At 39.0% G+C, this 17,929-nt stretch overlaps 3 protein-coding genes across 3 annotated transcripts; 1 reads left to right on the top strand and 2 right to left on the bottom strand.

Moving 5' to 3' along the window:
• LOC145488553 (neuroligin-4, X-linked-like) lies at positions 1-3,735 on the top strand. Its single transcript, XM_081467435.1, has one exon. It carries the CDS (start codon positions 325-327, stop codon positions 2,149-2,151), a length of 1,827 nt encoding a protein of 608 aa, XP_081323561.1. The 5' UTR covers positions 1-324; the 3' UTR covers positions 2,152-3,735.
• Positions 3,736-3,872: 137 nt separating this feature from the next.
• Positions 3,873-8,597, bottom strand: LOC145488557 (uncharacterized). Its single transcript, XM_081467439.1, has 3 exons — positions 6,161-8,597; positions 5,656-5,719; positions 3,873-4,439 (listed from the first exon to the last, which is right to left on the bottom strand). The coding sequence occupies exons 2-3, from the start codon at positions 5,717-5,719 to the stop codon at positions 4,072-4,074; spliced, it is 432 nt and encodes a 143-aa protein (XP_081323565.1). The 5' UTR covers positions 6,161-8,597; the 3' UTR covers positions 3,873-4,071.
• Positions 8,598-8,692: 95 nt separating this feature from the next.
• On the bottom strand, positions 8,693-17,877 carry LOC145488554 (SWI/SNF-related matrix-associated actin-dependent regulator of chromatin subfamily D member 1-like). The gene is made up of 18 exons (XM_081467436.1): positions 17,722-17,877; positions 16,680-16,840; positions 16,481-16,517; positions 16,269-16,391; positions 15,814-15,876; positions 15,114-15,173; positions 14,793-14,909; positions 14,532-14,573; positions 13,901-13,960; positions 13,367-13,465; positions 12,802-12,864; positions 11,979-12,076; positions 11,377-11,431; positions 11,176-11,256; positions 9,826-9,903; positions 9,489-9,533; positions 9,274-9,375; positions 8,693-9,071 (listed from the first exon to the last, which is right to left on the bottom strand). Exons 1-18 carry the CDS (start codon positions 17,875-17,877, stop codon positions 9,018-9,020), a joined length of 1,494 nt encoding a protein of 497 aa, XP_081323562.1. The 3' UTR covers positions 8,693-9,017.
• Positions 17,878-17,929: the final 52 nt, after the last annotated feature.

Raw genomic sequence — 17,929 nt, 5'->3', positions numbered from 1 at the left:
ACCTTGAGCACGCCGAAAATCACAAAAAGCTGAAGAGTGTTGCCTAAGGGGTCGCTTCACGAGTGGCTGTCACAGTAATGACTCATGACAGAAAATTATTTCCGAGCTCTAGAGGGTGAAATTATATTCGCTTGTGGTCACACGCAAAGTCGCCCTGAGACGTAACATTTAAATAGAACCAAAAATTTGTTCGTGGCGGAAATTGCAGCCATAAAAGGTATTCTGGTGATTGCGTTGCATTTCTCAGTGGATCGAAATCTTGGCGTTGTCGTTACGTATCAGAGATATTCATGCTTGCCAGAGAGTAATTTGAGGTGTTTTTGGATGGTTGGGATTATGCAAGTGAAAAGATTGTCGATTGTGGCGCTGATTGTGCTAGAGTGTGTCCTTCTGGGCATTACAATCTCTTCTGATACACTACTCGTTGAGACCAAGTATGGCAAGATTCTAGGAAGAACGCGGCACTTTCCCGAACAATTAAACGGCGATATAAGGTACGTCAACACGTTCCTTGGAATTCCTTTTGCCTCACCGCCTGTTAATCACCTTCGATTTCGACCTCCAGAACCTCCAGCTGCATGGAAACCCCATGTATACAATGCAACTTTTTTCAGAAACGTTTGCCAACAACGACAATATTCTTACTTTGAGAACTCGATACGCATTGTCTGGCCCGGGTTTACTTGGGAAAAGGACTCGAGCGAAGATTGCCTGTATTTGAATATTTTTGCCCCAGGAAACAACGCAACAAATACGAGTGATCTGTATCCAGTGATTATGTTTATTCACGGAGGAAGCTACGTGTTCGGCACAACTGCTCGCCATACCACTCCTGGTGAAGTACTGCCCCGCTGGGGTGTTGTCTTGGTAACAATTCAATACCGGCTTGGTCCGTTTGGTTTTCTGACGACTGGCGATTCAGCCGCGCCTGGGAACTGGGGATTATTAGATCAAGTGCAAGCTCTTAAGTGGATACAAGAAAATATCAAGGCTTTCGGAGGAGATCCCAACAAAGTTACCATATTAGGTGTGAGCTCTGGTGGGGCCAGCGTCGGACTGCACTTGCTGTCCCCTCGGTCCAAAGGACTCTTTCATCAAGCTATAGCTGAGAGCGGTGTAGAGTTCTCGCCGTTTGCTTTCCAGTCAGTTAAAGAAGCTGCTTTAAAAACAAAAATTACTGCCATGAAACTGGGTTGCAATTCTGAAAACAGTCACGACATGATTAACTGTCTCCGCAAAAAAGAGGCTCAGAGCATTGTCCTAAAATATGTCTGGAATTCTACAGGACCTGTCATCGATAACTACTTCATATATGACACACCTGAAAATCTCCGCAGATCGGGCCAGTTTTACCATGTTCCGCTAATAGGTGGTTTTAACAGCGATGAAGGTGCACATAACACTCCCGAGGTATACCACCCTCCCACAGAAATAACGTCGTCTGTTTTTAGAGATTCCATCAAGTCATTCGTCAAAGACCAAATGGTTCACGAGAATGAAAAAACCGCTGTCCTGATTGAAGACGCAATCGAGTTCCAGTACACACCGTGGAGTGAAGCTTCTGACTCCCCCAGCCTCCGTAAGAAAATCATCAACATTCAGTCAGACTATTTCGTTGCCGCCCCCACAGTGGAGGTGTTGGGAATCCACAGCACGAGTGCTCCGACTTACATGTATGAGTTTAGTCACAGGTCTAAAGCGGATACGGAAGATGCTTGGATGGGAGTGAAACACGGTGATAATACACCGTACGATTTTGGCGCACCATTTGTGAACATTTCATCGCTGACATTCACAGAAGAAGATCAAAATGTAAGTAGTTTGATAATGTCCCTTTATGCGAACTTTGCTAAGTACGGGAACCCGACACCGCAGGCCGTGCAGGGAATGACCTGGGGCGAGTTTAACAGGACAACAAGGCTGTATTTACGTATTCAAGGCAGACCTGACATACAGGCTAATTTTGAGCCACAAAGAATGGCCTTTTGGAACAGTTACTACCCAAGATTGTTAAACTTTTCAAATCACATCGGACAAGAAGCCATATCTGGGACTAACCATAACGAAGGAGTGGAACGAGTATCGAATCCAGGCCTTATCAGCTTGCTTTTAGCTTCAATACTATTTTTCCTTGCACCTGGTCCTGTTTGACTGGCAAGTGCAAATCAACCACAGGATGAAAGAGAAGCCGCCGTTTATCAGTACGCGGTTGTGGTTTATTTGTTCGGGATGAAACGATTTCTCCGGGCTTTATTGCCAAAAATTCTTCATGAAATGCCTTTGGTGGCAGATTTCTAATTTTAGTTTAACGAACAGCACTGAGCTGAACAAAAGCCGCAAATAAGACGAAAGTCCACCAATTTAACGTTCATCAAAGTCAGGCTGAAACTATACTCTTGTGATGAAGCTAAGTGAGAGCCTACAGCTGGATGTAACAAGAACATTTTTAGGACAATGACAGTTCCCTCCCTCAAAATGCGCTGATATAAGTAACCTTCATAAATTACTAACAAAGTATAATGTCAGTTTAGTACTGAAACTTTAGGTTTGAATGCCATTAGGGGTACATCATTTTTTTCCTTTATTCTTTTTTCTCTGAGGTAAAAATTAGGAAAATTTAATTCCGAAAATAAAAATGTGGTTGCTTGAGAGGAGCCATTTTCGAATCGCAAGGTGTAGCCCTAAAGTGCTTACATTTTTCGACTTAATATTGCGATCCAATATATAAACACAGGTTAATGTGAAGAGACGGGGAACATAACAAGGAACAGTTCAAATGCACTCCTTTACAATGTAATGGTGGTTAGTTCTAGTATTGAACTTAAGGGCACGCCTTCTTTGACCTAACAAAGAATTCCTGGAGAGTTATGATACTGAATTGAATATTATTTCGTGTTTTTAAGATGACGAGCTTTCTGTAGAACTAAAAAGTAAAATACTCAGAGCGGATACAATATTGCTACTGCTATAACAATAGAAGGCTACTAACATTACCTTATAATCCAGATTTGAATTAAAATGCTACAAATAATGTTTGTAAATATTATTCATAAGCCTCAAAACAACATTTTCACGTTTGTTTCACTTTTACGCGTCTCGCTCAAGAGGCATGCGGTAAACTATCACGGAGATTTTATTGCATTTTTGGTCAACACAATGCTATTATTATGACTGAGTACCTTCACTTGTTCCTAAGATGCTCTTACAACGCCAAGATGAAAATATTAAGTGAATTTTTGGACGAATAGCAAATTGCAATTAGTTTTCCGCGCTTTTTATGATGAATTTGAGACGCCAATCTCAATTTGATTTCACACCTTCGAGCATGCGTAACCCCTCATGTTTAACTCTTTTCATAGCTACAGTGCTTTTATAAAGTAATTTTTAACTAAACTAGGCCGTTGCACTAAGGTTTCCATCAAATGGCTTTTCAAGGTCAGGCTTGTGATAACGTTCCTGTAGAAGCGTTACAGTATTTAATTGGACGACGAAGTAGTCAAGTTCTATATACAACAACTCCATGTAGTTAGAGATTTACACTGAGCCAGTTGATCAGTGGTCGGTTTGATTACTAACTGACCCAATCGAGTGGGCGGCTATCAGCTTGGTCGCATGAACAAGTGAAGGGGCAGTGTGTTCACATTGTTCTCTAATTAATCACGAACTGGCGTAGGGCGGTTTGTTATTTGAAGAGACGAGTGTAAATGAGAAAGACAAATTGGGTACCTCTTACAGTTAGGAGTTATTCACTTCTTGGAGAATGTAAGAAGGAGTTGTTATAAGAATATAAAGACCAGCTTTCCAGGACAGAGGGGGTTTAAAAAAAATCCATTGTCAATAACAACAGACACATTCTTAATCAAACAAAGTAAATATTTTTTTATTTGAATATTTCTCTCTCGTGCTCACACCTACGAATGAACCTTCGGCAATTCGCTTTTCCCTGCCTTCTATCTCATTTGTACAAAGCAATACAACAAAAAAAATCCACTGAAAAAGTACTTTACGAACGCTAAAGTTGGAGGAATTTCTAAATCTCGTGCTAATGTTAACGCATCATCACGTGGTCGCTTACTTTCTGCCGGAGCAGCACTGGGTCGGGCAGGACGAGACGCATGTGTGGGCGCAAACAGGTGGGCACGGTGGGGGTGGTGGTGGTGGAGGAGCGGGTTCTCCTGGGGGTCCTGGAGGTCCTTGGGGTCCGGGAGGTCCGGGAGGTCCGGCTTCTCCCATTGGTCCGATAGGTCCGACAGGTCCGGGTGGTCCCATTCTTCCTGAAGGTCCGGGTGGTCCGGGCTTAGCGGGCTCTGGTGGTGGTGGTGGCGGGGGTGGGGGCGGTGGTGGAGCGGGTGGTGGAGGAAGACAACAAGACACCGCACACGCGGGCGCACAACTACCGGGACATCCCGGAGGACACGGGTTAGCGCTTCTTTTGTATGCTGTAAGAAAAGCACAGATCAGATTAGTTAACACGTCAAAACAGAAATAAGACGAACAAAACAAAACCATGTTTACGAAGCGATTGATCGGCCCAACTACCTGACACGACCATGCATTTGCTTATGTCTAGCCCCTCCAGTCCCAAGATCAAAATAGGAATTCTCTTCACAGATAGCTATACATTGTTTTTATGTTAGTTTTAAGAATTTAGCGCTACATCAAGGCAATACCGGTCCGGCTGATAATTACTTTTATTCTCGTAAACGGTTCCATTGACAATCTCCCGATATAGTTAGAAGAATCTAGCTGTTGGTGACTCTAAATAAAACCAAGTCGAGTGCTGTTATGATTGATCCGTCTAAAACTGCAAGCACTTGAAATTTCTCAAATAGCAAAGATAGCAATATTCCGGCATTTTAAGCTGATGTTTTCGGTGAAAAGTGGTCAAATTTGCTCCACGAATTCTAAGCAATTGTCGCTGATTTTAACTAAACTTCGAAAAAAAGTTTGATTCTTAAAAAAGCACCAGCTTAGTAAAGATGAATTATAAATAGTCAACACATGTTTTCACTTTTCGCCTGACTTAACTGCAGGTTTCTACGGGAACCCGCCGTTCAAAAAATTTTCGCCAATCACAGTTGATTTTTTTAAAGAAAATACTTTGAGAGACGCACAAGACATCAACATCTTATTTCCCCTCACATCTTGTAGAAAGACCCCGGAACTCTTTCATCTATTTTTGCAATTTCTGTAGGCACTGTAACACAGTGAAGTATAGCTTTAAAGTTTCGAGATAATTTTTTTCTATGATTTAATCGTATTATTATAACGACACATTCCCGGCTTTGCGCTCTGATAACCACTATAAAACAAACATTGTAAGCTTGAACGATCGAAAGCAGTTTGTTTCGTAATTCATTGTGAATTAATTATTCATCGCCCGGCCTTTTGTCAGTTCAGAGAGAAAGCGGCTTCTGGAAACCCCGATTTCTGATCGTTTACTTTTTCTTTATTTTATAGCTTCACTTCATAGCTGTTTCGATGTTAAATAAGGCTTAAATTCGAAACTTGCAGGTTGTAGACTATTGCAGAATCACATCTGTCTAAAGGTTAACTATCTGGAAGCAATGTGTTGTCCGTGAGTGTAATATGGTTAACCGAGTTAACTTTATTACGATAAAGCTTACAATTAAACAAAACAGATTCAAAACTTACTTGATCTTGCGTAGGTAGACACTACCATGAGTGCTAAACACCCTAAGATAAGCTTAGACGCCATCTGAAAAAAAAAGGAGGTAAAGAAAACATTTTATGACTTTCAAAGTCTAGTTATGTGAAAATAAATCTGCCATTGGAATAGACCAGAACACGTAAATCGAGCTGCGCAAATAATACTACGTTGGAATAATACTTCCATGCTTTTCACTACGGCTTGCTGATAAATTATACTTTTATCATTTATTTCTCCTATCTGCACCTCATGATATAGCCTTGAGAAAGTGTTAACCTACGATTTGCTTAGTCGAAAGAAAATAGCCGTTGGCACAAATTTTCAGCTAAAAAATATATCCTACATTTAAAGAGAGTAATATTAAAACATTTCCAGCTTTCATAAAGATTAACCTTCCCGAAAACCGAAGTCTACTTTCAATTAAGTGAACTATATAAAATAAGGCAATAAATGATGGTGGAAATTTCAAAATAGATTTGTCTCTCCTACCTCTGGATCCCAGGTAAGCGATCTTTGAAATGTGCTTGAATAAGGTTGCTTTTCAATTTATATCCTGACAGTCATTAATAAAACACCAAATCGGACGTGTAATAGCACGGTCCACATTCTCTATTGTTCTTTGCTCTTTTGTTCTATAGTGAGGAATTTAACGCAGCTATAGCCTTAGCGCATGCGCTAAAGAATGCGGGAAGTTGCGCAAAATATGTTGACCCTGTACTGATGAGAATATCACAACTGAAAAGGGGAACAAAATATCGACAAATTTTCTGAGGATTAGGCGCGATTTTTGGTCCTAGAGACGGGGTTGTATCATGTCTGATTTGGATGATCCTAAAGGACGAAAAATTTTCCTGCAAGAAACCTGTCAAGATTAATTATTTAGAAGTTGCAAAACCAGCGAATCGTTGAAACGAAACGCAGTGCTTTGTTCTCGGTCGGTTTGTTGCGATGCTTTCCCAGGAGTGGAGCAGGTGTTAAATAACTGGCACCATTATCTTGAATAAACAACACAACAAGTGCTTCTTTCTTCTCGCGTGTAACGCTTCATTTCGCCAGCAAAAATCACCGGTTGTCGAAATTTTCACTTCAACGATTACGCCTTCCTTTCGTTTCAGTGAAAATTTTGCTTGAAAAGATGCCAAGAAAAACTATATCGAATTATTGAGTTGTATGTACTTTAGTTGCAAATGAAGCGGTTTAACCCACAATTTTTTTTGTAAACATTTCAACCCCATAAAGCGCTTTGACGCTTTATTAGTAAACATTGTTCTGATGTAAAGACATTTTATAACTTGGGGGTGAGGGTGGGGGGTCAAGGACAACATACAAGAAGTAAGCTTATTTACTTTCCGTTTATTTAAGGCCATGTTAATAGTATTGATGTTACTTAACTTCGTCCACCGATAGCAGTCTTTTGTTAATTTAACTTAGTCGTCTTTGCGAAACTGGCCACAATTTTGATGAACACTGTTCAGTTGCTTGTGGCCAGTATGTTCTCGTACACAAGCTGCTAACTTAACGCAAAGATCATGTTTGATGTTTGTTCAAACACTAACCCTTTGCCAGAAAGGTATACTTCAAAATTATAACACTCTGCATTAGAAGAAACTGCGGAAAATACAGCCGTCGATGCGTTTTCTTGGAAAAGCCGCACAGATTCCGTCTTCTATACACGACGACCAAGGTTGACATTATATTTAGTGTTTCTTTCATAGGTAGAAAAATCACAGAGGTTTGCCTTTCACGAGGCATATCTGTGACCAGAAGTAACACCATTACTGGAGAAAATTCAACTTTATTCACAAAAGCTCAAATATCTGTTTTACTATTACTCCGTGCCAAGGGCGGTCCTGGAGTTTTTCTACTCTCTGGCAGGAGTCGATCGAGCATAAGAGAATATTGTTCGAGAGCTCACCGTCTACGAGAAAAACCAACATCGATAATAATGATTATATTAATTGATATTTTGATAGGGACTGTTACATAAAAAAACTGCGCCATCGAAAAGGTATGAATTATTATCATTGCTTTGAAGATATGCCAAGTTCTTGTGGCAGAATCGGCAAGATTCTCGTTGGTAGCGCTATGCCTTACATTCGTCAGGTTCCAAGATGAACTTCATATCTTTGAACCATTGTCCACTGAGTTGCCGTCTATCTCTCTGTTACTACAGTTTTCTTGTGTTTTCAGTTTTAACTACTTCCCTTATTAAAGCTGGGTCCAGTGCTGAGTGACGTTCAGACAGCGCGCGAGCAGTAGTAAATATTCTCTTTGAGCAAACTGCTGATATTAAGTTCCATCGAAACTCTCTCGCAATATGAACACATTAACAAGCGAACAGGCGGCAGAAAGCGAAAAAAAGTCCCCAAGTAGGGATCTTTGCCTTGTTTTACTATAAAGATTAAAGACATATCCGCCTATAACAAGCGATTTGGCTGGCCTGTGGCTTACGCGGCTTCACACCAGCTTCGCGTTCTGATTGTTCTGTAAGTTGAAGAGAAGTGTGCCAGTTAATACGAGTTTTCAGAAGGCAGGGCCTTCAAATTTTTCGTTTTTGATAAAACCAAGGCCGTTGAGAAAAGCACAACTTTGCCTTAATGGTCAGTCTGGGAGATCATTGACAGAACCCAAACACAAGCAGTAACTAGCAATGTTCAAGCAGGTAGCTAGGCACGTGTAACACGACAACAAAGTGTTTGATTGGCTCAGAGAACTAAAAGCTCTGGTCCCCAGAGCTGTCTGTCTCTCTTAACTGGCGGGGCGTTGGCACGATGAAAAGGTAGCCACTGTTTTCAGACTGACGTAAGCAGTACACGTTGCATAGCAACTTCTGCAATGAAAGCTGCTGGCTAACTCAGTTCGTGGAGACAAGACTTCACCACCCAATACATATCGTACCCTTCCTTATTATCCAAAGTACGTTTTCACTCATTTACCTCCTGAATAGCTGAATGGTAGACTAAACGATTAGAAGATAAATACATTTTAAAAGAAGTAAGCAACTGTGAGCCAGGAGAACAGAAAACTGAATAAAGCTGACAATTTAATAAACACGGTTCAAATGCTCAAGTACAAATGCTACTCTGCAGAACTACTTAGTGTGTAGAGCTGATGCAGTGGATAACACCAAGACAACAACAAAACAGATAATAATGTGTTGAGCCTTTCAGTTGATTGTTCTGCAAAAAGGCTGAAGTTCTCCTCGCACTGCCAAATGAAGTCGTGATAAGGGGTCGTGGCACGCTTTTTCGTGGTTATGCCATAATAAACCCTTCACATGTGATCGCAACGTGCACATACCAATCCATTTGACTGTAATCACGCGACTGTCACGTGCACATCTGAGTTATGTTCCTCTGATACCCAAAGCTTGCTCAAGCTCAGCTCGTTTCTGTTGAACCTGAAATGAGAATAACCAAAACGTAGTCAAGACGCACTCATTCTGAGATCCCAAAAGCAGAAAAAAATGTTGCGTTCATGCAAAAGCTTTCAAATGGACAAACTGAACCAAACAAGGCCAAAAATCACTTCGTGCTCAACAGCTGCCCACTGAATTAACATTTCATCATTTACAGACAGAACCTTCAGAGTGTGATTGTTACCTTGCCGTAAAAGTAGCGGCACACAGCTTCTTGCGACCAAGGAAGATGAAAGAAATCTGCTCGCCGCTCTTCCTCTGGATTGCCGACCACATCTGTCATGACCTTAACACAAGAAAGAGCACAGCAAGATCAAAACACAGGACAACCAACTAAATGTATGCAGATTCAAAAGTCGCACAAGCTTGTGTTCAGTTCATTAGACATATTGAATCTACCTTGAGATCCTGGCTCTGAGATTGTATCCACTGGTTTATAAATTCCTAGGAAACAGAAAATAAATCAAATTCTCAGCGTAACATAACTTAAATGTACTGTTACCTATTTTGCACAAATAATGCAAGAGTTTGACTAAATTTTAATGGCATTATCCACATTATTATATTGCGATCCATTTCCATCTTAGCCATCGTTAGTCATTCTCATCTCCTCACGAGTTCCTTTCATTTGTCCAGTACTATTCTACAAAATCAAACCATTATTGCTGGGCTCCTATGACCCAGGTATGTCGAAGAAGATCAGTCTTGAATGATATAACTGGTGCAACTTTCTTACCGGGGGATCTCTTGCAAACCCAAGGAAAAATTCGCGATTGATTTTCAGCTGATTAATGGTCTCCACTGTTTCGTATATCTGCAATAAAGAGACACGATTGCAACACTGTAACATGGCAATTGCTCTAATGGGGGAGCGAGTCTGGCACAGTGGAAACTGAACCATTGTCAGTGAGCCAAGGACAGTAGCTGGGTCTCTGAGGATGCCTGCCTCCTGGACACTAGTTACTTGGCTTCGCTTCCTTGGGTTTTCTCAGTAAACTGCAGTTTCATCCCTCCATAAAACCAACATTTCTGAATTCTAAGCAATCTAAGCACCACAGGTATCTCGGTTGCAATACGGTTAATTTGCTATCCTTGTTAAACAAAGTCAACTTATTAATATATAGATTTAGGCCAGCCTAAAAGCGTAGCTCCTGGGCCGGGTTGTTCAAAGCCCGATTAAGCTAACCCAGAAAAAGGTAGAATTTTGATTTGAGTTTTGTAACTTTGCAGGGAGGTTTCTGTATATTGTTTGGCCTTCTGTTTTGAGTTTTAATAATCAACATATACACAAAACAAAACAGCAAAAAACATTTGTATAGAAGAAAAAGTTATAATTCCATTAACTTTTAATCCTGGGTTAGCGTAAACCGGCTTCCGAGCAATCCTGCCCTGTTTCCAACACGCTAACCCAATATGAGCCCGCGATCCAATCGACAACCAGAACTTAGTCAGCGGTCAACTTCAAGAAAACACGTGACCTCAAGGAGCTGTAAACCTGAGCCCACAATATGGTCACGTGATACTGGTCAGCGGATACCTTGTTTTTACAGGTGTAAATTGATCATAACATGGATGTCCAATATCAAGGAAGTACACAGTAAACCAAGGGTGCATGTCTCTGTCAACCTATTATTTGGAGTATGGCCGCCATGTTGGGCAACTCCGCCGTTGTCGTCGTCGTCATGCGTACGCGCCCACGAGCAATACCGCTAGCCATGATAACCATGAGAAAATCAACTCATGGGTTTCCTTTTCTTTCCTATATGAGTATGGGGCTCCGCTTGGCGGCCCTTCGGGCCGCCGGAGCTCCCCTATAAACCATGTTGTCTTTAGTTGCCAGCAGTAAAGTTTAGAGTACACTGACATTCTACAACAGTCAGCAACGAAGAACTCTTTTTATTGCTATCTGCCTACAAATTAGCCTCCTACGCAGACATTCTTTGGGCTCGTCACGTGGGGGAGAAGTATTGCGTGACAAGGGCAAAGAGCATCTATTTGGAGGAGGTTACACTGTACTTGCAACTAAATAATAATTTAAACATTACATACACAACTATGTACTAGAAAGAAAATTGCCAACTACTACCTTGTTGTCGTAAGCAGAAATCTCATTTTGGCTGGCAGTGGAAAGAAGGAAAGACTGCATCTGGGCCTTCAGAGTGTCATCCTAACACAGGGTAAAATAAAACCATACATTGAAAACAGCAGAAAACATGCATTGTTCACCTCCAGCTTGAATTCTCTTCCGAGAAATATTTATAGAACTTGAATGAAACTAGCAACTTACAACTTCTACTTCAATGTCATAGCAGGTTGTTCTCTTGTTCTCAGGCGTATCCTTGCTGTAAAGAAACAAAAAGAACAAGTCAGTACTCACAACACAAAATAAACCAAGCTTATTGAACCATGCTGACAAAAGATTTCAACATCACAAGACATCGTAAAGGAAGTCATGCTGCAGTCATTACTTTGCAAATCCAACATCGCTAAACAATGATCAATTTTTAACTAATTCATTCACTCACTAATTACATTTTTCATTACAAGTACAAAATCACAGTACGGCCTCACTGATGTGGTCCTACAGGGGAATCTTTGATCACAATATCTGCCTCATTAGCATAAGCCTGTTAGTAAATCTGATCAAGCTGCAAAATATCTGCTTGAAAGGATATGGCATATAAATTTAAGCCCAAAATTCAAAACTTTCCAACAAAGTCAAGCTCACCATATGTAAATAATAAAATACTTATTATTAGGTCAGTCCACGCAGAAAATTATACACATGTATCACTCAGTCATATTCCATTGCACTTGGTCCATCCCATGACCTTGAGCTGATATTTCCTGTCTGCCCCTGCACCAAGTTCATAAGCTCATTTCTCTTACCTTATAAGGTGATGTATCACAATAGGATCAGGTGGTAGTAACAAGGCACTCAGACGCTGAGGAATCTCACTAAATTTCATGCGATTGCATTCAAAAATCTACAAAAGAAAGCAAAATTTTTCTCCCCATCAGTTCTTACACTAATTACAAGTTCATAATTTCTCCCTAAGCTTCCAACACAAAGTCAATGATACAATGTACCATGTGGCAGTAAATTTTTGTGGGAGTTTAATTTTGCAAATCAACATTTTTTTGTATTTTGTGGGAACTAATTTTTGCAATTGTAAAAGACTGATTTTTCTCGCTGGGTATTAATTTTTGCCATTTTTGGGAAGTCACATTTAATTGAAATATTAAAACATTTTTGCATTTTTAAATTAAGCTGCAAGCAATTGACAAGTGAAACAACATGTAGCAATGTAAAACACAGCAATCCAGTAATGAGTGTCACTCTATCACAATTACATTGCACTTTTGTGTGGCTGATGGCAGCAACAAGATTCTACTCAAGATGTTTGTATGTACAATTTCGCCAGTGGAGTTAATTTTTGCGAGAAAATTTTGGAGGGAATTTTTTTACTGCAATTTTTTTTTTTTTGCAGGACCTTTTCTTGCAGATCGTGGAAAAACTGCAAAAATCGTAAAAATTAGAACCTGCAAAAATGTATTGCCACAAGGTATGTTGTTTAAGAGAATAAAGGGACTAAATATTAGGGGGAAAGTACATGTTATATATTGTCTGAATAAAATTTCTCTTAAGTTGCACTGTAAGAAATGTATGGAAGTGGGTCAGGGGAATTTGCATGTTGATTTCAGATCTCACCTGTTGGAAGTATCTGTCACAGTTAATGTATTCCCGCTCATGTGAATCTTGCAAATTATGACTCTAACATTCAAAGTGTAGAAAAATATTAAAACAAGAAAATTCCTCCTGATTATTCAAATTTGCTACAACAGGGATACAAAAAATTAAGGAAATTCTTAAAAATATTTACAAAACTAAAAAACACATTTAGATCAAAATATCTAAAATTAATATTGTTGATGTTTATGGGTTTTTTGAGCACCTAAAAAGGAAATGTTGTATGATTCATTATAAAAAATTGTTTATAGAAAGCTTATCAAACAATACCTACACTGTAACTGAGTAACACCATGTTTTTCACTGAGGTATTTTTTTTTATAAGCTATTCATATGGAAAATTGTAAGTGCAGTGTCAGATTAAATCGCATACTGTAGCATCAAGTCAGACAGAAGTTAAGTAAAATAGATATACTGGATGGACTTTCTTTCAAAATATTCGTGCATTTCAAGTTGACTTTCACCAGCCTTGATAAGCCTTCATCATCCCATACTTGTAATATAAGCCTGGTGCAATGCTGCTCACCTTAATGTATTGCCATATGGCATTGACAATCACTGGTCTTGTTTGAGTGTGGATACCCATCAGTCGAGCTAGCCTGGGATCAAGTTTGTACTGGGGGGGCTAATACAAAAATTCCATGTGTCATAATCATAGAGGTGCAACTGAGACCCCATAAACTTGCCATTATGCATTGATAGTCTTGCTTGGATACAAGTACTGGATAAGTTGCCAAAACAGCAAACACACTATGCACAATCTAACCAATGTACTTGTTCTATAATACAAAGTTGTTGTTGGTGTCCATCTCTCTCAGGAGACAATGGAACTCTGCACCATGATTCAGTTCATAATACAAACTACCAGTACCCTGTTATTATATAATGACTATAATTTATTATTGAAATTAGCATTTTAAGTGATATATGTGTATGGTTTATTCCTCACAAGAACATCTTGCTCTCGCAAGCAGTACTAATCCATGATCACTAACATTTCAAGAATATAGTTTTTATCTTTGCAACTTTATAGCAAAAATATTTGTCTCTGTTTCTTTACCTGGTAATCCAACAAGAACATTATGGTACATTTTACATTTTCCTCTCCTGGTCTTTTCACCTTGGAAAAGAAAAACAAACATGTTCTCCCTTCATTGGGCCAGCTCAACAGTAGTACATCAATAATTGATTTATAAATGATATTAGGACTTCTTATAATAAAATGTTTAAATAATTTGAACCACTGGATTTTGGGTAAAGTGCAAGCGGTATGTGGACAGGTGTCAGTTTAATGGTGGTTCAGTTCAGTGGGAATTATGTGCATGTCCATCTACATGTACATGGAACTCTATGTCACGTCTTCATAACAAGTGACCAAATCTTGAGAAAAATAATTATACTTCATTAGTATGGGTAATCACATGGCAAAAAAAATTGACAAAATATGTGTGAATGATTTCATACGCATTTTGTCGAAATTCAAATAATTTCTCAAGCCTTCAGGCAAACAAGAGATTTCCTCTTAGAAGGTGAGGTTTCACAAATACTCTAGGTCTTTGTGGTGACATACCAAGCTGGAACATGATCTTTGCTTAAATCACATCTTATACACTGAACATGAAAGTTAATTGTGTCTACCACACTAAAATGAACATTCAGTAACAGTGCAAGCCAGACTATCATACACATACCTGGAAGCCATCTGTTTCTTGGGTTGAACTTGTTCGATGCCACTGGACAAAAAAAATATAATGAATAACTTTGTATTTATTGTAATTGAGAAAAAATTACCACTGAAATGAAACTTTTTGATCAATCCTAACTGTAACTTGTCAGGTTCCTAATACCTAGTTGCAACATGAACTTTGTTACAGTGTTATTTACCTCAGCAACATGATTATCTGGTGCTTTGTCCCTTGCAAAAGGAACTTTGTTACAACTGTCTTATTTACCTCAACAAGGTGATTATCTGGGCCATACAACTCTCTGTCCAACTCAATGACAAGACTCTTGAAGTAGGTAGAAAACTTTCGTTTCTGTCTTGGGCCATCTGTCTTTGGGGGCTGAGTCTGAAGAAAATCACTCATTTTCAGTAAAGCTAGAACAACATGTTTTCTTTCATGAAATCTCCTGTTGCTAACTAAGTGCAGACAGCTAAAACTTATTTGGCAATGTTGCATGCTCTGTCAATTTGGTTTGTTATTGTATATAGTTAATGCACATAAATAAGAAAAAAATGGATGTCACTGTTCAAATTCAGTCTTCTTGGATACCTCTTCCAAAAGTCGACCTTCCACTCTCAGTTCCCATGAAGGAACAATGTTTTCTTCATCCTGTAAACACAATTAACTAATAATGTAAAAGAGATCTTACTATCCGGATTTGGTATTATTTAGCTGCTCATTAAATTCATCAGTTTAGTCAGACAAAACAGATTTGGACAATATCCATCAAACAAGGTGCAAATCTACATTGTAATAATTTTATTTTGCAATCTAAAAATTCTCTGCATTTATAGTAATTACATGTATATCGTAAGTTCTAATATTCTATTTTAAATTAATCTTTAATTAAAACATAATCCAAGGGCTGAAGAACCACTATAATTCTTTAGAATAAAATAATGATGTGATGATGAATAATAATTAATAATAATAATTTATTGATTTACTGTGTGCTTTTTAACATACCAGGTGATCAAAGGCGCATTATGAATAACAAATGACAGGATGATGAATAACAAATGACAGGAGTTTCACTGCGCTATTTGAGAAACATGTAAATTTCATATGCTCTTTCCTGTATTTTCTAGCTACATGTCATCACACATGTTGTGGAATACACCCTGCATGTGTACATGAATCAACAAAACATAGTAGGCTTCTCACATAGCACAACAGATTTACCATAACTACCCTCCCCTCACTCTTCTCTGACAAGTATGAGGGTGTAAATGTTATAGTTGGTACTCACTTCACTATCTTGTCTTGGCATATAAAAGTTAGTTGTCAGGTAGATCCTCAACTTCTTCTTTTGCTAAAACAATATGAAACCAAGTTTGAGTGCAGCACTGCTGTCAGTGTGAAGAAACCACTCCCTCACGCTTACTTACCATTCATTTAAAAAATAATAAAATGACAGCAAGCGGGTTGTAGTGCAAGCAATAATGAACTTTTATATTGCAACTCTGATGGAGGTGGACAGAAGCCACCAAAAATTCAGAAAAGAAAAACAACAGATCGGATTGCACAAAAGACTTACATAAGGTATGAGTAATTTACTTGTTAGATGTACGACCGAGAAAACACAATTTGGCTGAGTAATTTTAGCAAAGTTGCTATGCTTCATGGAATGATTGTTTTTGTGGCTATTTTAGTAATGTAAACAACACCTGCATGAACTTAAAAGTTTCATTTTGATATTCATACCTTCATTGGTCTTTTCAAAGCTTCCTGGATGTCTAATCTCTTACGCATAATGGTAGCATCCAGCTTCCTTTCAAATGCAAGCAGATCCATGTATGCTTGGGATTCTGGTACCAGGTCACGGACCTTTCACAGATGTAACAATCACAGTAGTAAAAAATCTTTTCTACAGAGTGACATTAAGGTACATTGCTCAATGAAGATATTACACTCACCCTTTGTGGCAAGATCTTGTCTGCCATTTTCTTCTTTCTGAAAAAATGAAAAACATTCCAACCTATTATGCAAGTGAAAGTGTTCCTGATCACCTCCAAGGCCATAATTTATCCACAAAGTTCTACACACCGCAGGCTGGAAAAGCAATTTTCTATTTATCTCTTGTTAAAATCAGTCGCAAGACAGTCTCAGTCATACCTTCTCCTGTTTTTTGCATCCTGCCGTCTTCTTGCCTGCTCTATGGCGGCAGCAGCTCCAGGAACCAGTCCTGCTCGGGGTACATTTGGGCCGTAAGCATGCATACCCGATGCTCCCTGCATTCTCATGGCCATGGCAGCACTAGAACTAGTGGCAGGACGCTGAAATAAAGACATGTGAGATGAAATAACTGTCTACCTCTAATTTCAATGTATATATACTGTATCTTACAGTATTACTTATATTGCTTGCAATAATTTCAACGTTCAACTGTCAAGTGAGTTTTCCTTTTCACTACGGTTGGTCTACTTGCTTATGGAAGGTCACCTTCATGTTAATTTTGTGCAGTTTTATTCTTCTGAAACTTACCATAGTATATATATATTTTTAGTATTTTATTGATTTTTATTGATTTGAAGTTACTTACAATTTTTTATAAACACACATAATTCATAAACAAACAGACATAGTGCATCATACATTTACATACACACACCTCAGTTTCTCTTAACTCTCTTCTACTCTTAGATATGAGACTAGTACAGTGCAGCAACAGCATACCATAGTATTAGTGTAAACTTCATCTGCCGTATATTACCCAAGACCCAAATCATATATTTGAGGTGAATGTAAGTCACTGATCTTTACTGGTTGTGCTGTCTGCTATGCATATGTACGTATGTATATATAAATACTTTTGAGATTGTATTTCTTGCCAGACAGCATTTAATGTGAATTAATATTGACCTATAAATAGCCTTTTTGGCGCAGACTTCAGCACTTTGGTGAGTCTTGGGCAATTGTGAAATTTTGTCCATGTTTTCATGTACTTCAGCTGACATGAAAAACATGAAAAGCGTTCCAGTTGGCCTGAGATTAGTGTTTTGCCCATAACTATAGCGAGTGGGAGTTATGAGCATGTGTGTGTTTGGGGGAAGTCTTCATACAACCGGCAGTTTTACGTATTTTTACAATGACATTTTCTCTCCAACCTCGTGTGGTTAAAAGGCTAACTAGAGCAATCAAATATCTAAGTACTCACTGCCATTCCATATGGTGACTGCTGGAACTGAGACCGCTGAAACATAGAGGCTTGTTGTGGATTATTTGCCATTTTCTGCATTGAGGCAGACGCTGGGAAACGAGCCGCCATATTGTTTGAACAAAGTAATCCCACAATGCCATGGTCTTCCAGCATTCTCGGCAACCTTCGTTACAATTCGGTATTCTTTCGTAAGTTCCGAGATCTC

Source organism: Orbicella franksi, chromosome 5, assembly GCF_964199315.1.
Source record: "Orbicella franksi chromosome 5, jaOrbFran1.1, whole genome shotgun sequence".
Lineage (NCBI taxonomy): Eukaryota > Metazoa > Cnidaria > Anthozoa > Scleractinia > Merulinidae > Orbicella > Orbicella franksi.
The sequence above is the reverse complement of the archived record's forward strand: the minus strand, read 5'-3'. Positions and strand labels throughout refer to the sequence as shown.

What these genes read in the sequence shown, in the direction of transcription:
- LOC145488557 (XM_081467439.1), bottom strand. Translation starts at nt 5,719, where the DNA reads ATGGCGTCTAAGCTTATCTTAGGGTGTTTAGCACTCATGGTAGTGTCT. An exon ending in GTCTACCTACGCAAGATCAA is followed by an intron (nt 4,440 to 5,655) that starts GTAAGTTTTGAA and finishes CTTTTCTTACAG; the next exon opens with CATACAAAAGAAGCGCTAAC.
- LOC145488553 (XM_081467435.1), top strand. Translation starts at nt 325, where the DNA reads ATGGTTGGGATTATGCAAGTGAAAAGATTGTCGATTGTGGCGCTGATT.
- LOC145488554 (XM_081467436.1), bottom strand. Translation starts at nt 17,877, where the DNA reads ATGCTGGAAGACCATGGCATTGTGGGATTACTTTGTTCAAACAATATG. An exon ending in AAGGTCGACTTTTGGAAGAG is followed by an intron (nt 14,910 to 15,113) that starts GTATCCAAGAAG and finishes GATTTTCTTCAG; the next exon opens with ACTCAGCCCCCAAAGACAGA. An exon ending in GCCGCTACTTTTACGGCAAG is followed by an intron (nt 9,072 to 9,273) that starts GTAACAATCACA and finishes TTCTCATTTCAG; the next exon opens with GTTCAACAGAAACGAGCTGA.